The 18775-nt window shown below is 34.9% G+C and overlaps 1 protein-coding gene across 4 annotated transcripts in view; it reads right to left on the bottom strand.

Annotated features, from left to right (window-relative positions):
• Nucleotides 1–18775, bottom strand: part of LOC126750848 (corticotropin-releasing factor-binding protein) — a 37471-nt gene that overhangs the window by 8413 nt on the left and 10283 nt on the right. For all 4 annotated transcript variants that reach the window (XM_050460605.1, XM_050460603.1, XM_050460606.1 and 1 more), the window contains exon 4: nucleotides 83–155. In XM_050460605.1, the coding sequence (XP_050316562.1) occupies nucleotides 83–155 (73 nt within the window). The remainder of the gene's footprint in view (nucleotides 1–82; nucleotides 156–18775) is intronic.

Raw genomic sequence — 18775 nt, 5'->3', positions numbered from 1 at the left:
TTATCGAAAAATGGCCTTAATTAAATCACTCAAAGCCGACGCATGAATACTGAAGCGAAAACAATGAATCAAATTGACTTACCTGAAATTACATGAATGTTATTGAAAGCTTCATTGGCGAAAAGGTCGAAAGACTTCTTCACCATTGGCCAAGCCTGCAAGAAAACAACAACAAAGATTAAAGTTGAAAGCATAAGCTGAAAAGTATAAGAAATGTTGCAAGATTTTGCTGCAATCTGTTTGCTTCACAAGCAATTTGATGAACTTTACAGAATAATATGTGCGAATTTAAGTGCTTTCCCATAATTTATGTAAGCAATTTGGTATATTGTCACATCTGAAGACAAAAGATGCTTTAAAAAAAGCCTTTAATATCACTCGAACTCGCAGTATTTGGCTTATGTCATATTTACAAAGTTTGTGTGCGTGCGCTGCTATGTCTGTATGTAGGCATGGGTATGTCCCTGTTGTACGTTCAAGTGGCTGCTGTATTGCCGTTAGTTATTTGTTTTAGCGCGGCTGCCAAGGCAACTTTGGCTTTGGCAAAGCCGGAAGTCAATAAAAGAATCATAAGCTGTACATGAAATATCTGCTAACCCATACATAGTCATACCGACATTTGCGCATTCACTCACTTTTTCACTGTCTGCGGTCGCGATGCCGTGAAGTGGTGTTATTCGCCTCGTGAGTTTTGAATATTGACCTTTTAACTGTTGCGTATAAACGAGCGAACACATACATACATATATACCGCATAGTACCTAAAGGTCTCAGTATACATAAGTACAAATATATATGTACCTCACCTTCTATTCGGCGAGCGTATTACTTATAAATTCATTCATGCTTTGTATATTAAAAATAAGCTCTCTATGATATTGTCAATGCTTTACACCAAATATATCTAAATAAATATTTTTGCTAATATGTCTTCTCAATGCTTTCATTGATTAAATAAGCCAATTCAAAGCGACGAAACAGCCCCTTAATGCCCATTATAACGGAAAAGCTTTATCTAGCTCTAATCTCTTTACTGCTAATATGCTGGATCTCGTTACGAAGAGGGCAGCAATGATATATTTTCAAAGCTAATTTAAAGTTTAAAACAATATAAGTATTTTTGGAGCGTTTTTTGACGAAAGTGCGTATTTTTCGCTCAGTTGAGCGTGGGCGCAAAACATTTAGATGCGATTTAAAACTTATAGAAGATTCTGCTTTTCTAATAATACGAAAACCTACGTCATAATTAGGGAGAAGAATCATGTTGAAAATGCACCCTCATTTTAAAATTGTATTGAAGTAACTAAAAATTGAAGAAAAGAGTGTCTGGTTAATCTTTCAAGAGGCAATATTACTTCGTTGATTGATGAGGGAATCAAAAACATATACTATCTTTATTTATTTATAACCCAAGAAATATGTAATAAGTAGTTAAATAAATTAACTTGATTTATAATAGAGAAATCTCCAAATTCTGTTTTAAAGGAACAAAAATATGAACATTTCACCATCAAAAATTAGAACAAAGTTACTTGGTTCGATAAAAGGAAAATTAATCGTTGGGCTCTCATGTACATGGACTGACAAAGAGGTGTACAGAATCTTAACATATGCCGAATAAAGAACTTTAGAAGTGCATCACTGATGGATTGGCGATGTTTTCTCGAAAATGAACGGGGTCTAATTCGGCGAGTAGATGGTTTAATGCCTGCCACAGATTGCGTTGATATTATAGAAGCCTCATATATTCCAAGTTTGTATATAATCGGACTCGAACGTGGACAAGGAGATATTTTTATGCAGAATAACGATCCGAAGAACATCGCGCTAAAACTATCAAATCGTATTTTATGATAGTGGGAAAATTTCTGTCAACTGGTCACAGAGTCCAAATATTTGAACCCCATTGAGCGCCTTCGTGCTATTTTAAAAAGAAAAACATTTACCGAAAGGGAAGCTCCAAAGACTGTAAGTGAATTGTGGGAGCGGGCTTTTCTAGCATGGCAAAATATAAGTCTAAATATTATAGATAATCCACTTAAATAGTATACGAAAAAGGATGGTAGCAGCTTGGTGATGGCACAAACTATTAACGAAATAAACCAACTTTGGAGCCAATGCACAAAGGAATTTTAAAAAATATGATAGTGATGCTTCGAAACACGTCTATTAAATCCTGACAGCGTATGAGCCCGATAGTAAACAACAGCCGACTGCCAGGGTGTTTCAAAATATGCCAAATCCCATAAAAGCAAATTGTTTCGTATTCAAAAAAAGGACATGTTGCAACTATACCACTAGGACAACGCACGAAAGTGAATTCTAAATGTAAACAAGCATTTGATTGCCAGTTTTCTTTCAAGAAATCAGGAAAATCAACCTCCGAACCAAGCTCCGTAGACGGATCATACTTCACCACGACAATGCTAGCTCTCACACAATGATTGAAATAACTGCATTTTTGAGCATCCAAAACGTAGATTTGCTGAGGAGTCATCCATCGTATAGTCCTGACTTTGCACACAATGACTTATGCTTATTCAAGTGCGGAAAAAATAAACTGAGAGATCAACGTTCTTCCACACCTAAAGAGGCAGTTGATGGATTCAAACGCATATTTTCGAAATACCTGATTCAGAATGGCAAAAGTGTTTCGACAATTAGTTCAAACGTATGCAAAAGTGTACAGACCTTAATGGAGAATATTTTGAAAAATAATAAAGTGATTTTCAATGATTTATATTTGTTTTTATTCTCTAAATGCGAAATATAAATGACAAATTATCGTGTGATATCTCTCAGTGCATAAAAATTCTTTCCTAGTATAACAGGTATCATAAATATAATATATGACATTGACTGGTTACATCGTGTTTCACATTTATTTCCTCTGACTTTTTTTGTGGTAATTAATTTTTGTTACATTCTAAAGATAGATAACAGGTCAATTGACAAGTCCCCGGCCTGACACATAGATGGCGTTACTAAAACTAAGACCATATAATTTTTCGACAGCCTTAACCTTCAAAAGGCGTAAAGTGAAATTGTTCGAGATAGCAGATCATCTAAAGATATCTAACTCTATGCAAAGTGTGTGCCGCTTGAGCTGACTTCTGACCAAAAACAACAAAGTGTTTATGATTCGGAGCAGTGTTTGGAGGTGTTGAAGCGTAATTAACCCAAGATTTTGCGTCGATATGTGACCATGAATGAAATATGGTTCCACCATTTCACTCGAAAGTCAAATCGATAGTCATCTGAGTGGACTACATAAGATGAACCCGCTTCAAAGCGTGGAAAACAGAATAGCCGACTGGCAAGCTTATGGCGTCTGCATTTTGGGAAGCGAATGGAATAATTTTTATTGACTACCTTGAAAAGGAAGAACCATCAACAGCGACTATTACATATATTGGACTGTTTGAAGAACGAAATCACCGATTTGAAAGAAAAAAACATTTGAAGAAAAAGAAAGTGCTGTTTCACCAAGACAATGCACCGTGTCACAAGTCAATGAAAGCGACGGAGAAAACTCATGAATTGGGCCTCGAATTACTTTCGACCAGTGACTATTTCCTTTTTTCAGATATCAAAAGGTTGCTCGCTGTGAAGAAATTTACGTTGATTGAAGAGGTCGTGGCCGTAACTGAAACCAATTTTGAAGCAAAAGGCAAATCTTACTGCAAAAATGATATCGAAAAGTTGAAGGGTCGCTATAAGCAATGTAACACCGCCGAAGTGAACTATGTCGTATAAAAAAACGAATTTTGCCAAAAAAGATCTTTTACTATGGTTGCCCAGGAAATTTCTAATTAACCTGTTACATGCAAAAAGTCATTTGAAACAACTTTATTTAGCCAAGTCCGCCTATCTGTTCACCTGCCTGTTTGAATATATGCGAACTAGTCCTTCTGTAGTTGTCATACAAACTGAACGATTAAAATCAATTTCTTGTATAGAAAACTTTTTGACTTTTTAAGGTTATTACGGCTTCAGTGCAACTGTAGCCAACGTTTTCTTTTTTAAAACCCCTCGGCTAAGTGTTGCCAACTTTGAATAAACACAATTTTAATAAAAAGTGCTTCAATATCTTACGACACACTAATGCTTAACGATCAACTGTGTTGCCATAACATTTTAATTATAGATTTATTATTATTATCATTGCTTTGAAATGAGCTGCATAACAACAGTGACGGTAAAAATAGGGTAAATGCAAATGCGTGCAAAAGAAGGAACAAACAGAAACCAAAACGTAGACACTTCGCTTAGTAGTTTACATTTCTGCACTTAAAGCAATTAAAAGCAAAGTTTGCGGAAAAAGGAAGGTGGCAAGAGGATAAATCTGCCAAGAAAACGTTTGTTTTGATTACGCTCAGCCGCAGCCGCAGCAGTTGCTAAGCAGTTGTAAAAAGAGTTGCCTTGTAAGTATTTGTGGAATGTAAATGCGAGTAAACTGATTATGTAATATTATTCAGACTTGCGGTCTTAATAAGTTTTTGTTTTCATAAAGCGACAGCGGAAAGTGAATGCGCTGTGAACTTTGCGCTCAAGGTGTTTAATGCAAATTGATGACAAATTATCTTGCAAACTGTAGCTATGCATTACAACACTTTATTTAACATAATGTGAAAGGTGACTAGGTGATAATGGCGAAAGTTCAAAATTCAAGAAATTATGTATCCGCGCTGGTTGTCATAAATCACGCGCGGGTAACCCAGACTTTTGGAAAAAAAAAACAAAGTAAGAGGAATGAGAATGAGTTACAAATTACGTTAAAATAGAAATTAAAAATAGATTACATTGATTTTGCTGTAATTTAAATTTTATTAAAGCGAACTTTTGGACCCTTCGCCGATAGCTTTAAAAGGGTTGCCAGCAATTTAGTTTTGCTGAATTCAAAAGTATGCGGTTTAATTACAAATCGATTGAAAGAGATTGTAATTGTGAACAAACGGACGGTTAATTGAGCTGTGGGCGAAAAACTTTCCTAATAATCTAATAACCCTCAACAGTAGTACATGGCGTATACGTAACACATACTAAGATAGAAAAAGATAGACGTGATGACACAAAAGTTAGGGAGATATAAATCTATAATGCCGGATTTATTGTATTTTAATTAGACCATAAAAGCAACGATTTCAATGCTTTATTTTCCTAATTAAATATATTACATATTTCGATACTTTGTTGGATATCTAATGAATTACGATAGGCACTCATATTTAATTGCGTAAAATCTATAAATTCCATTATAATTCATAAATAACAACCAAGATATCGCCTGCGGCCTTGGCAATGCAATAGTAATTCATATTAATTCAATTAAAGCTCACTCCGGCCAATAAAACCACAGGGATATAATAAATACGTCTGCATACCCTCAACTGCATACATTCCATACTTACATACATGTGTACATACAGCACATAAATTGACACAAAAATACTTTCATTGAGCTGTTGACATCGGCATGAAAAACTAAAAAAACAGCCATACAAACAATAACCGCAATCAGACATTCAATAATTCAGTGGCTGAATATTTTCCAACACTGTTATCTGAGTGCAGCGGTGACTACTACGGTCACCGGTGTTTGTTTGGCCGCTTTTGGACTGTCTCATCTTATTGTCATTCAAATCTGAGTGCCTGGCTTATGGCGTGTTAAAAATAATTCGAACTTAACAATAATTGTGGAAAGAGCAGTTGGGCTTGCAGTTGACTTTTATACGAAAGGGTTGGGGTTTGCGATAATGTAAGCAAAAAATTCATTGAAATTCAATAAAAATTCAAAGGCCAAAATAGCGTTTTTGTTACATATCAATGTACATAAAAACACGCTTATATATGTATGTATTCATAAAACAGTGTGTCTACACGAAAAGCAAATGCTGAAAAAACGGCGATTTTTATGGCAGATAAAAAAATCATATATTTATTACTCATTTTTATCTATCGTCCCGTAATTAATTACGCATATTAGCAATAATTAATTGTTTGAATTGCAGTTTAATGTACTGTAACTGTATATGTCAAATATATCATCAGGAAGAATAAAGAGCGCAATAAATTTATGCAGTCAGAAAGACTTACTATATACATATAACGAAGGCGGCATATTTACGAGAAGAAGACAAAAAAATTGCTTTTAAATCGCTCTTATTTCAATCAAAAATTTGTTCACCACATAAAACCGAGACGTTTGAGCAATAACCTCATGATTATACACTCACTTTCCTACGACAGTCGGATATAAGTAAGCGGAATGAATCCGGATTTTTATCCCGCCAATGACTATCAACTCGGCACAATGCCCCGAAACTACTTTTTCTGCCACTTCAACAACAAATATCAACGCCATTAGTCAGTCAGACAACGATATAAGCTAACTGAGCGCGCAAGATTAGTGAAGTGTTGTCTAGCCTACTTTTCTCTAGCATTGAGCAATTTTATGATTACACTGGTTTGGGTGCCCGGACACAGCGTTATTGCAGGAAACTGTAAGATTGAGAAGGTTTTTAGAACATATCCTTCAGTGTCAATAAGTGCAGAATGGGAACGGGTAGCAACTCCGTTGGCTTCTTGTGGTTTACTATGAGACTGTTGGGCTGCCTTGGACCAAGTCAGTAAGCGTTGATCAACTGCCAGTCGCAAGGTCCTTCTGTTTCATCGTAAATTGCAAGAAATCTAGGGAGTTCTTCGCTCTCAGCAAGGTCGACCTTTCAATTGTTGTACGAGTTTTTAACTGCAAAGTGTCTGAACGGAATTCATGCGATGAGATTGAACATTTTACTCGATACCAACACTTCAACCTCAAATGTTCCGCTTTTGTCAGATGGCGCCAAAAACGCCTCATTTCTCACTCTTTAAGATATTCAGATGAAATAGCGAAAATAGAAATAAAACATCTAAGCAAAATTGTGAGAGGTTTTGGGCGTTTTGCCATTGGCTAATATCCAACTGCAGGCATTTTTCGTTCGGCTTCACAAAGGACTGAACATTAGAGTCTAAGTGTGATTCCCCGACATACTGAAAGATCAACCAACTAACCTAACCTAACCTAACCTCTCATTGCATTTAAATTATATTTATGTATAAGCAGCATTGGGTTTTAGTATAAATAAATCCTAGTTTTGTTCTGAAAAATTCTCTCATTATGGCGCCAAATTTTTTATTAGTTTTTAATTGGTTTGTAGGAGCGCGTTCACACCGGGAGACTTTTTTTGCCAAACTAGTAATTTGGAAGGGCACGGAGTGCTCGAGTAACATTCTTTGTACTATGTATTGGTCATAAAAGTTTGCTGCAAAGCAGTTCGTATACGTTTTCATTTTGAAATTCTTCCCTTGTGAATAAGGATACAAATTAACTAACGAAAAAAATGTGTCGTCGTAAATGAGGTATTTAATTATTTGAGAAAATGATATGAAAGGGACGTACCTAGCGACTCTAGTTGCCAGTGTCAATGCAATGGCTAACACCAAAGTATAATTTTCCGATAATAAGCAATTAAATAGTCTTTAGGATGATGTATATGAATACGGAACAGACTTTTCATAAATTTTTACTAGCGAAGTGAATGGTCTACTTGAGTGCAATGTGTTAGGTAGAGGTCTTAGTTTTAAACTGCAGAAATTTTAACAAGAATGTGGGGTCCAACGTTTCATTTATGATAACCGTAGTATGAAGATGTTTTATATTAAGTTTTTTCTGAAGTTAGTGTAGAAGGAAAAATTGGTACGATTTCTGGTATATAATCTCATTCTTATAAAAAAAATTATTTTTAGCCTACAAAAATCATTCGCCAATTTCTCTCCATAAAATTAAAATGTTGATAAAAACCTAGATAAAGTCATAACACTGTAACTCGCCAGCAGTGAATAATCATGGCATCGCTGTTTTGGTCACCACTTCACAACAATATTTGCATAACAATGTTTACTAGTACACAGTATATTAAATTTTTTACTAAGAGAAGGAAAAATACTTTGACGAAAACCACCAACCACCACAAAAAAGGGCCAGAATATTTATGGGGAGTGGGAGTACTCGCCAGTATTGATTACATTTCTTATTTAGTGTACATTTCGGCGACACTTCATTCTGTCGCTAAATCATATTTCGTGAATGAGTGTTTTTCATTTAACCATTTCGGCGCGCTCAACAAGTGGCATAAGCGAGAGTAGTGTGGTCAGGCATTGAACGTAGGTACTTACATACTTATTGAGAGCATACATGCGCGTTCTTGAAGCGTCGGCTACGAATGTAATGATAAATTTAAGTACAAAGGAACTCAAATTAGCGCTTTAATTAAACTATAATTACCGCTAGTTTTTTTGTTAATTTTTTTTCTGATTACTGAATTTTTTTGATAATTTAGAAGAAATTTTCCAAATACAATAGAATATTCTACAAAATAATTTATAAAATCAATTAAGAAAAAATAAAATAAAAGATAAAAATAAAATTGTTTCTTTTTTTGGGGCAACTCTTTCTTATTCTCACATTAAGCAGGTGTTCTAGTTTAGAGTCCAGATTTTCAAGCGTGTCTTCGCAATTGAGAAAAACAAGCAAGATGACCCTTTTTATCATTTGTTTATCTGTATTTGAAGAGTACACACAAAAACATTTCACCATAAATGAAAATTCATGATTCATAACTTAATATTCATAAAGTTGGATGAAAAGAGAGAAGAAAGACTGCATTCTTGTCGTTACAATTTATATTCTTCTGGTCATTTGAAAAATAAGAAAAGTACGGCTTCTTAATTAGTGCAAATGTCATTATCATACGTAGCAAAACAACTGAAAAAAATTTACTAACGACGGCTGCTTAAAAAATTTAGATTTTTCCACTAATTTTCTAACATTCTCGATATTTTTACAGCTGTTATAAACTATAGATTTTCAGTTTTTATTGAATCATACTATGAGAGATATTTAAACAAAATGTATACCAAATTTCAAGTAAATCGATTTACTGGAACCTGAGATAACATAAAGACCACAACAAAAAATATAAAATAATATAATATAAAATAGTTACGAGAACGGTCTAGTTTTAGTGAGATATTTGTGCCTGTCTATATTATCGATCGATGGAGCCATTTGTAGAAGTTCACGAAAGTGAGGAAAGTTCTCTGAGCGCCATTCACTTGGGAGTGGCCGGAAACGATTATTTTACATAAGGCACAAGCAACTCATGACTACTGGTCTTAGACCAAGCATTCTCTGGGTAGCCAAAAAACATCCGTTTGAAGGCGAGCTAAAGTGAAAAGATGAAAGACCCCTCCCACAATGCTTAAAAAATCACGTATTTGCTATATTTTATTACAAGGATTTTTTCAAAAAAATTTTCTCCACTTCATAATACATTTAAAATATATTTCCATCATTCTCCGCTATTTTTACCACACTATAACTGAACAAATTTTCAATGTTTTCAAGTTTGTTATTTACAAATCATTGTATGACATTCGCTGACAGTTGACGTCACTGCGGAGTGTAGTGTAGCTTGTTGACAATGATGATGATTTTCCTTGCCAGATAAAGCTAATGACAATCTGATGATGGCACTACGACTGCTGCCGTTTTGATTACCGAAATCCCTACATATTTTGCATATATTTAGGCGCAATGCCATATGCAAAGTGGTAAATGTACACGCAAATGCATATTGGCGCAGATACGAAATCCGAGTGTGTGATGCAGACATACATAGCGAATATACATACGTACATACATATATACATGAGCATATATTTGTCTACAGTCAGCACAATGAACTGGAATTCTAATGCAATTTATAATCGTTCTAACACAGGAATCAACTGCACACAAATTACATCTTCACTTTAGGACATGTTTGTGTGTACATTTGTGTTGCATATGCAATTTAATTTTCTTGATTGTCTAACGGCCTACGATATTGGTAAACATGGACGCTGGTGAAAGGTAATTAATCGAGCATAATATGCCAATTAAATGGCAAAACTAAATTTACTTGCCTTTGAGATTTTGGAATTATGCCAACTTAATACGAATAAGTAGATTGGGAGTTTCATATTTTAGTGTTGCTCATGGTTGCATTCCTGGATTGCCTTAAAGGCAATTGAATTGCCTAAGCGAGTTAAGAACAACATGGCATTTTGAACATTTTAAGTAATCTTTTAATAGGTTTACTTGACTAGTCCAAAAGTTTTTTAATGAAACAATTTTTTCTATAACAAAAAAAAAAAGCAAAAAATCTAAAATCAGTGAAGGTGATTTTTTATAGAAAATATTTTTGTAATTTTTTACAATCCACTACAACTTGTAAAGTTCAAAGCTTTAAAGGTATATAACTTTACCTGCTTAGTTAAAGCTACTTTAACGACAAGTAATTGCTTAAGTTGCTAATAATGCGCTTAAGTACACGAACTATAGCGTTATACGTAGGTTGCTATATATATTTCTGGCCTAATAATGTAAATAGGCATATTTATCAACGAAAATGTTTTTTTTGTTTTTTTTTTTTTTGTCGATTGCATAGATCCATGATTTGTCCCCTGTGACGATCTTATAAACGTCTTTTGAAGCACCGCGATCGTATTTTTTCAGCATTTCTTTACACCAATCCACACGAGCCTTTTTTTGAGCGATTGTCAAATTGTGTGGGATCCAACGAGAACAAACCTTTTTTACGGCCAGGTGTTCATGCAATATCGAATGTATGCCGGTGGGAAAAATGCATAGGCATACCTCTATCTGAAGGTATGTTACATGACGGTCTTGCATTATCAGTTCACGTACGGCATCGATGTTTTTTGGCACAACGGCTGTTTTTGGACGACCTTCACGGAATTCGTCTTTAAGCGAGCGTCGTTTCACAGTGCTATAAGATTCATCGATGCACACTTGTCGTGATAATCCACGTCGAAAGTTGTGAAAAATGATCGCACGAAAATGTTCACGAGTTAATTCCATTTTTTGGCCGAGATGAATTTTTTAATTCCCTGTAAATAAAACAATTCACGATTAAATGACAAAACGTTCTGAGTGATGTTACGCTAAAAAATGTCAAACTTTCCGATGGAAATGTCAGATTGCACCTGGCAACACTTAGTGTTGCCCTTGGCCAGAATATATATAGCAGCCCTCGTATTTAAGTAAAATACCTTCTAAGTCATAACGAAAATAGAATTTTGTTGGCCATTTTAGGAAAAGCAGAATTTCGATTTGTTTCGTTTGTGCATGGGAATGTTTAATGAAAACTCGAGGAAATATCTTGCAGCTACATTAATAAAAACCAAAAGAGCTAACAGCGTAAAGTCAACAAACCAAATTCAAAATAAACTGAAAATGCACACCTGTTGGAGCTATGGAAATTTCTTTACGACTTCATACAAATGAATTATGCTAATTTTGCCTTGAGTAGAGTTAATGTTACTAAGAAAATGGAATATGATTTTAAGGCAATAAATTGTGAAGCAGTTAAGGTATACTAGAGGTTGTGTGGGTGCCTATTTTAAATTATACATTTATCTTCAGTAATAATGGGTGATTCAAGTAGTGCCTTCTTTTGACAGATCTCTGCTGTAATGTTATTTTTTATTCAGCATTGTTTGGTATCATGAAAATATTTACGCCTGAACAACGTTTACAAATCGTTCAACTTTATTACGAAAATTCACGTTCTGTAAAAAATCACCCATCATGAGACCCTGTATTTATTATTGCATAATATTCCACCAAATAGACCACGTTCAGCACGCAGTAAAGGAAATACAGCAGCCGTAACTGAGAATGTACACGAAGACCGTGAACAGTCGATTCGGCGTTGTTCGCTTCGCTCTATGAGCTCTTGAAAAGTTCCAAGAAGATCCGACGTTTTCATGCCAAATTTTGTTCACCGATGAGTAGATTGTAAGTAGTCCGTAGTCTATACGGACAATCCCGCTTCGATTCAGGCCTTGAAGCAAAACGCGTGTCATTCGCCAGTTACCAGTCGAAATCCTCGAACGAGTCATCGAAAATTGAACTAAACGAATGTACTATTTGGGACACAACCGTGGCCAATATTTGAAACAGATAATCTTCAACAAAATAAATGTCGAACATTCCATTTAAATTTGAAGTTTCTGTGTTTTTTCTTTAAAATGTAGGAAACCTCGAAATGGATCACCCTTTTTATTGTAATGTAATTGGGAATAAATTAATAATATCCTTTTGTATTTCATGGCACTTGAAAATAAGATATTTACAGGAGTTGTTGTTTAGTTTTGACCGCTTGAGGAAGCGGCTGTGTCTGCGCATTTAAAAAAAAATATAATGCCACGTCTAAGTGATTCGAAAATGACTACGATGGAGGATTGACAAAAGTCCACTATCTCATATTGACAAACGCCCGTTTTTATTAAAAGAGACACACCTGAGATTATGAAAAGGTAAACTTCTCAAGGCAATTTAACCCTGCAAGCGCTCCTAATATGGGTGGTTTTGTAATTCAGTTTCAATTCTCTACTTCAAAAAAGTAGTTGGAAACTACAAATTTAATTTGAAAATCTTCACACCATTATAAAATCGAATTGAAACTGTCTTTTATTTACGGACATTCATTGAAAGCGGAGTGTTTAAAGAATCTCCACAAGACATTCCGATGGAAAACTCCTAAAAAAATACTAAACCCTCAGGATTGTGTCCATATCCATGACGATTGTTGCCGAAACCGAATGGCATTTTGGCCGTAAGTCTACATTATGGCAGTTGGTGTAGAATAGATAGACAGGAGGCCATATCATTCATAAAATATGGAGTATCAGAGGGCGTTTTCTTACTCCAGGCTTACTTGTGACCTAGTACACAGAAGAGATCAAACTACAGTGGACTTTACTGTGTAATCTTTGGCCGAAAGTTGAGGGTCAGCGTTTAATGGGTTTCAAAAATTTTGATCTCTCTGGGGAAAGGTAAAATGTGCATAAGACTCTACCATGGCAAAACGGCCACATTCAGCTAATTTCCATAATAACCGATTATATTTTATTGGAATTTACCAATATTTTATGCGGCTAAGAATTCTTCTTTCGGCAATTTTTTTTTGTTATTTGAGTTGGTTATTAGTGGTCCCATTTGGCGAAGAAAACATATGTTTCAAACAATTTTTTAAAGCCCTTTATAGTGCTATTACACTAAAACTCTAAAAATTCTATAATTAGCTCATGAGCGATTACTATTCTTTCGTATACTCTGAACAGCGGTCAGTTTGCCACGAAATTGGTAACACGCAGAAGGAAACGTTGGAGATCCTCTAAAATGTACATATATATAAATGACTAGCGTGATGAGGTGAGTCAATTTTGCCTTGTTCGTCCATTTTTCCGTCTGTCTGTATATACGGAACTGACTCTCAGTTTCAGAGATATTGAATTGAAATTTTGCACTCGTCTGTGTCTCCGAAACTTGCCGTAATTGAGGGCCAGCCTTATACACTGAACGTTAGAATTATATGCTTTTATCAAAAATTTGGTGAGATATCTTCGCAAATTGTGGATCAAAAAATATTATGTGAAGAAAATGTGCATAAGACTGCCAAACTGATCAAGTCAAATTCTTGGATGGCATTTTTTTGTATATGTGAAGCGTATTCTAGCTTCGGGACAACCGAAGTTACGTTCTTTCGGGTTTTATTTTTTTTGCGTAAACTATTTTTTCAGATTTTTATAATTTGAAATAAAAAATTTTTTTGATGTTGTGTTTCTCAAGTAAGCTGAAAAATCGATTTTTTTATTTTGCCATAAACCTATTGAAAACATGCTGGAAAAATTCAAATGAAATTTTTATTTGAAAAGCTTTTTCGACGTGTGGTGAGACTATCTTCTCCAAATTAAACGCATTTTTCTCGAATCATCATTTTCTGAAACTTATCAAAAAAAAAATGCAATCTCTAAAAAATGTTTTCTGAATAGTTATCGTGCCAAAATGTTTATTTGAACGATTTTTTAAACGATTTTCAAAGTCAAATTTTGGATGGCATTTTTTTTTGATTATATGTGAAGCAGAACTACTGAATAATAATCCATTCGATTTTTTTATTTCAGGCTATCACAACCAGTGAACTACTTTTCTTGTTACGTTCTTTGATTTAAAAAAAATATATTAAAAATGTAAAAAACGAAAAAAAAAATATGTTTGCACATTTCAAAATACAAATAAAAATATATTAAAAAAATTAAAATGATTTTTTTATTTTTTTTGCGTAAACTATTTTTGGTTAGATTTTTATAATTTAGAAATATAAAAAATTTGAATTTATACATGTTAGTTAAACAAATTAATTTTTGTTCAGCTTTTTAAAGAATAGTGTTAAAAGTCGATACTAAAATCGATTTTTCATGGACAAATTAGAGCGCCCATCCGTTTAAGTACTAAAAATACTAGTTAATTTGACAAAATTTATTTAAATATTTTCTCAACTATTTCAATTTCTGATGTTGGCGCAAGAAAATTAAATTTTCATTAACATTTTGCAACACGAATATTCTAATTTATTTACTACTTAAAAGCAATAACAAATATTTATAAACTCGATATTTACTTTGTCTAAGCACGAATTCAATAAACCATATTTCGCATTATTCAATTTTGTGGCACATAATTGGTCAACATTTGATCAACAACAAAGCTTGATGGCATGTGTATATATGTACATATGCTAAATAATCAACGAAAAAACTAATAACAGCAGCACTCTTGCAACAGGAACGAATTATGGCTTATCCCACACATACAATCACACAAATATGTATATGGATGAGTTTGATACATGAGCACCTTGCCCAACAATACCTTTCTTTGCGAATACCCACAATCAGTATCGAAATGTTGCTTTGTCGGCAACGGAGTAGATACTTTCGGCCATAATGACGTGTACCCGCAGTTAGAGATATTTATATACATAAGCGTGTGCTTGTCCGCTTGTACTCTGTTCGCAACTTATATTATAATATATTTAATATTAAATCCTCCAATATATTTACGAGCTCCGAAGCATGCATATTTTATTTGCTTAGTATGAGTATGAATAAAAATGGCGATTTGGCGAGTAAGCAAACAAAAAAGTTGAAGAGAATGAGTGCGGGTGAGCGTGTGCGTACTTGACAAAGTGCAGGTAAATAATGTTGTTCAAAAGCAACTGTATGTTTTGGTGCATACTTAAGTATGTGGGCAACTGTTTGTTGACATAAGAACCTGGTCGTGTGGTTATGCGAACATGCATGCATATGTATGTATGAGAGTGTGTGAGTAAATATGTGCACATATGATAAATTTTGAAAAATGTTTTTCGTACTCCTTTGTTATACTTCGGAGAAGTTTAAAATTAATTTCTAATGAAAATTCCAATATTCTTGTTGGTGCGAAGACACATTTTCGCAATTTAAATTCAATAAACTTTTTATAAATTTTTATATTTTGATAACAAGGCATATTTAGAATTTTCACACATACATAAGTTTGTGAATAAATAAGTAGAGTTCTCATATATGAGTTAAAAATGGAGTGCATGAAGAAATCACTAAAATTGCTACGTTTGCTATATTTTACCTCTGACTTAAGCTTGTGGCATTTTGGAGAAAAAATCCTTTCACACATCTCTCGCCGTTTATACACTTAAAATCCATAAAATGATTGTTTGGGTTGGCTTTTGCATAAAATTGTCTCTTCATAGATGGCAGAACTTTTTTTGGTACTCTATAACAGCGGCCACCAATGTTTGAAACGGGTTCGCAACGCTTCAACTCGAATAATGAAGTTCATACATAAAAAATACATTGATTCAGATCTTTAGAAACATAGCAGCTCACTCTGTTCATGCTTAAAGATATGTATCAGTCTCGGCGATTACCTCTTAATTGACGCTTAATTTCGATTCAGCAAGCCTGTCATCAAACAAACAGTGGTCGCACTCGCGGCTTGGCTCCCACGGCACTGATGACAATCATAACTTCGAAATCGTAGATAATTTCGTCTATCTTGGAGCCAGCTTTAACGACAGCATTAACAACAACAATGTCAGCTTCGAAACTCAACGCAGAATAACTCTTCCTAACAGATGTTACTTTGCACTGAGTAAGCAATTGAGAACTTCTCTATTTTCACGACGAACAAAGACCAAACTCTACAAGTCGAACAAACAACATCTAATGAGTCGACGTTACGAGTTTTCTAGCGAAAGGTTTGGCAACGGCGAAAGCCGCAGCCGATAGACGATGAGCTGTACGATATATACGACGACATTGACATAGTTGAGCGAATTAAAAGGCAGCGGCTACGCTGGCTAGATCATGTCGTTCGAATGAATGAAAACAAACCAGTTGACGCTGTACTCGCCGGGGAAAGCAGAAAAAGAGGAAGACCTCCACTCCGTCGAAGAGACCTGGTAGAGAAGGACCAATTGGTGACAAACAGCGGAAAGGAAGAACGACTGTTGTAAACTCGGCTATAAACGCGTAAGCGGCATCTACGCCAATAAAGAAGAAGAGCAATCTCTTGAGATCAGAGAACAGAAAAGGTCGCCGAGAGCTAGATATAGAAAAAAGGTGAATGTGAAAGCAATTGGATGGCCTATACATACAAACTTGGCACCATTGTCTCGATTGTGACACTGCGCAAAATGTCGACCACATTTTTTAATATCTTTGGAATATCGGTTACATCGCCTAATCTTATTTTATTGTCATTTTATGCATTTTGGGTCAATCAACCTTTTTTGACGTCCACTGAAATTATCGACTTCATTATTTCATAAATGATTGTTCGAAAGCTGAAAAGTTTTTAAAAACAAACAAAAAAAAAAAAACAAAAAACAAAGACAAAATTGTCGAGAGTAGGTTAAGTTATAGTTACCAAACGTAACGCAGGATCCCACAGGGACTGCTGTGAACACTGGTAATTTGTGATTTCTAAAGCTTTTAGATATCTATCTGCAGTTCCTTATTGATAGAATAAGTGTTTTGAGCTTAGCACCAATTGATTCGGGCGGCTAATTTTGATATCAGCCACTTCGCCGAAGTAGTGTGGAGAGGTGTTTAAACCTAAATCTTGAATAGGCAGGAGAGTTGAGAAATCAAGGGTGGAATTATCTACCACCTTCCCATCTCCGTATAGGTTTGCAAATTTACATCCGAGATATGTCGTCTGAAGGGATCTAAGCATAATGGACAATGACCTGCCAAAACAGCGAGATGAACCTTACTAAGAGCAAGTAGTTGAGAAGACCCATTGTGTTCCACCTTATGCCAGTAGGATCTCGCAGTCAGAGAGGTCTAGTTGTTTGCCAACGCCTCCAAAAACCGGATGTTCATAGATCTAGCGCGCAAGAGGACAACGGAGTACCGACCCGATCACGGATGCTGTCTGGCAGCTGATCGATTATGCGATTTGCAGCAATTCCAGTACCTAAGCAAGTCGCATAAAAGGTGGATATAACTCCAGAATACATTGAATAAATTTTAGTAAGATCCCTTATAGAAACAGTACGAACTTCAACTCAGTTTGATACCATCTTGTGACTGTCTCATTCACTCAGTTTAATGAAAAAACAATATTTCGACCAAAAACTGCATTTCTCCCGAACTAACATCCAAGTAAATTTTGATACAGCTAAGTGAATGCGAGCCGCTGTCAGCCAGCAGTGAATGAATGACGATTATCCCGTTAGATCTAAGTGAGCTAGTGCAAGCCAGAGTGAGTCACCGTTATGTTAAATGAGCTAAGTGAGTTAAGGGAGCTACGACGGAAGTAACTGACTATACTTCTATGTGGAATTTATTCGCTAGGTATTGCTGCAGTCAAGACATTAAAAAAGTTGTCTTTATAATCTATATACGATTAATTTACTCAAAAATATTTATGTTGAGTAGATTTCCTGTAAGTAATCATCGGCGACAACAAAGATACGCACGTTTGTATATCGTCACCAAAAATGCAAAATAACGAAGCATCACTTTTCGTAAATTTACAGGCGAAGGGAAAACGATATAATAGAAAGTACTCATTTGAAACAAAATTTGAGTTTTGGTTATACAATTGTTATACTTGCATATTGGATATATCTGACAGCGGAAGCTGAAAATTTTATGCTACTTATATGTAATATGCTGTAGTTAGTCGTAAGCAATAAAAAACTCAATTTCGATTTTTTGATGTTAGGTTGTTTTGTATTTTAGGTGATGTTACACTTCAAATCTTTCGATACTGTTCAGTCCTCCGATACTCTTGAACTTTATTTAAAACTAACTGGATAATGACAAAGTATCGGGTGTAAAAATTATGATCAGAGCTGCAAGCGTCTACACTAATCAGTTAATAAGACTCGTCTAATGTATACCCTCAATTTCGAAACCGTTTGGACTTTATATTGCGTTCTATATTATACTAAGTATCTATTAAGATTCTACTTAATAAATTTAATATAATAAATGTACTTGATTGCTTCTCAAAAACGAACTTATTGCAAATCTGCTGTGAAGAGCTAAAAGTTGGAGAAAATTTATTTTTTGTCCTTAAACATAAGAAATCACAAAGCAGATATATACAGTCTGTCAAGTAAGAGCGTGGTCGACTTTACCGACAGTTAATGAAAGATTTCGCTCTAATTCCTTCGCGAGCCGATAGAGGGAAGCTTTGTCCTTGATGCATTGTCAACAAAGTTCAGTTGTCGTTGATCTTTTGAAAGAGAATCATGTTAAACACCATGAGTGCTAAGTACGCGTGGCGCTACGAAGCTGTGTTCCTTTG

This window comes from Bactrocera neohumeralis, chromosome 2, assembly GCF_024586455.1.
Source record: "Bactrocera neohumeralis isolate Rockhampton chromosome 2, APGP_CSIRO_Bneo_wtdbg2-racon-allhic-juicebox.fasta_v2, whole genome shotgun sequence".
Taxonomy (NCBI): Eukaryota; Metazoa; Arthropoda; class Insecta; order Diptera; family Tephritidae; genus Bactrocera; species Bactrocera neohumeralis.
Note: the sequence above shows the minus strand (reverse complement) of the source record. Positions and strands in the feature narration are given on the sequence as shown.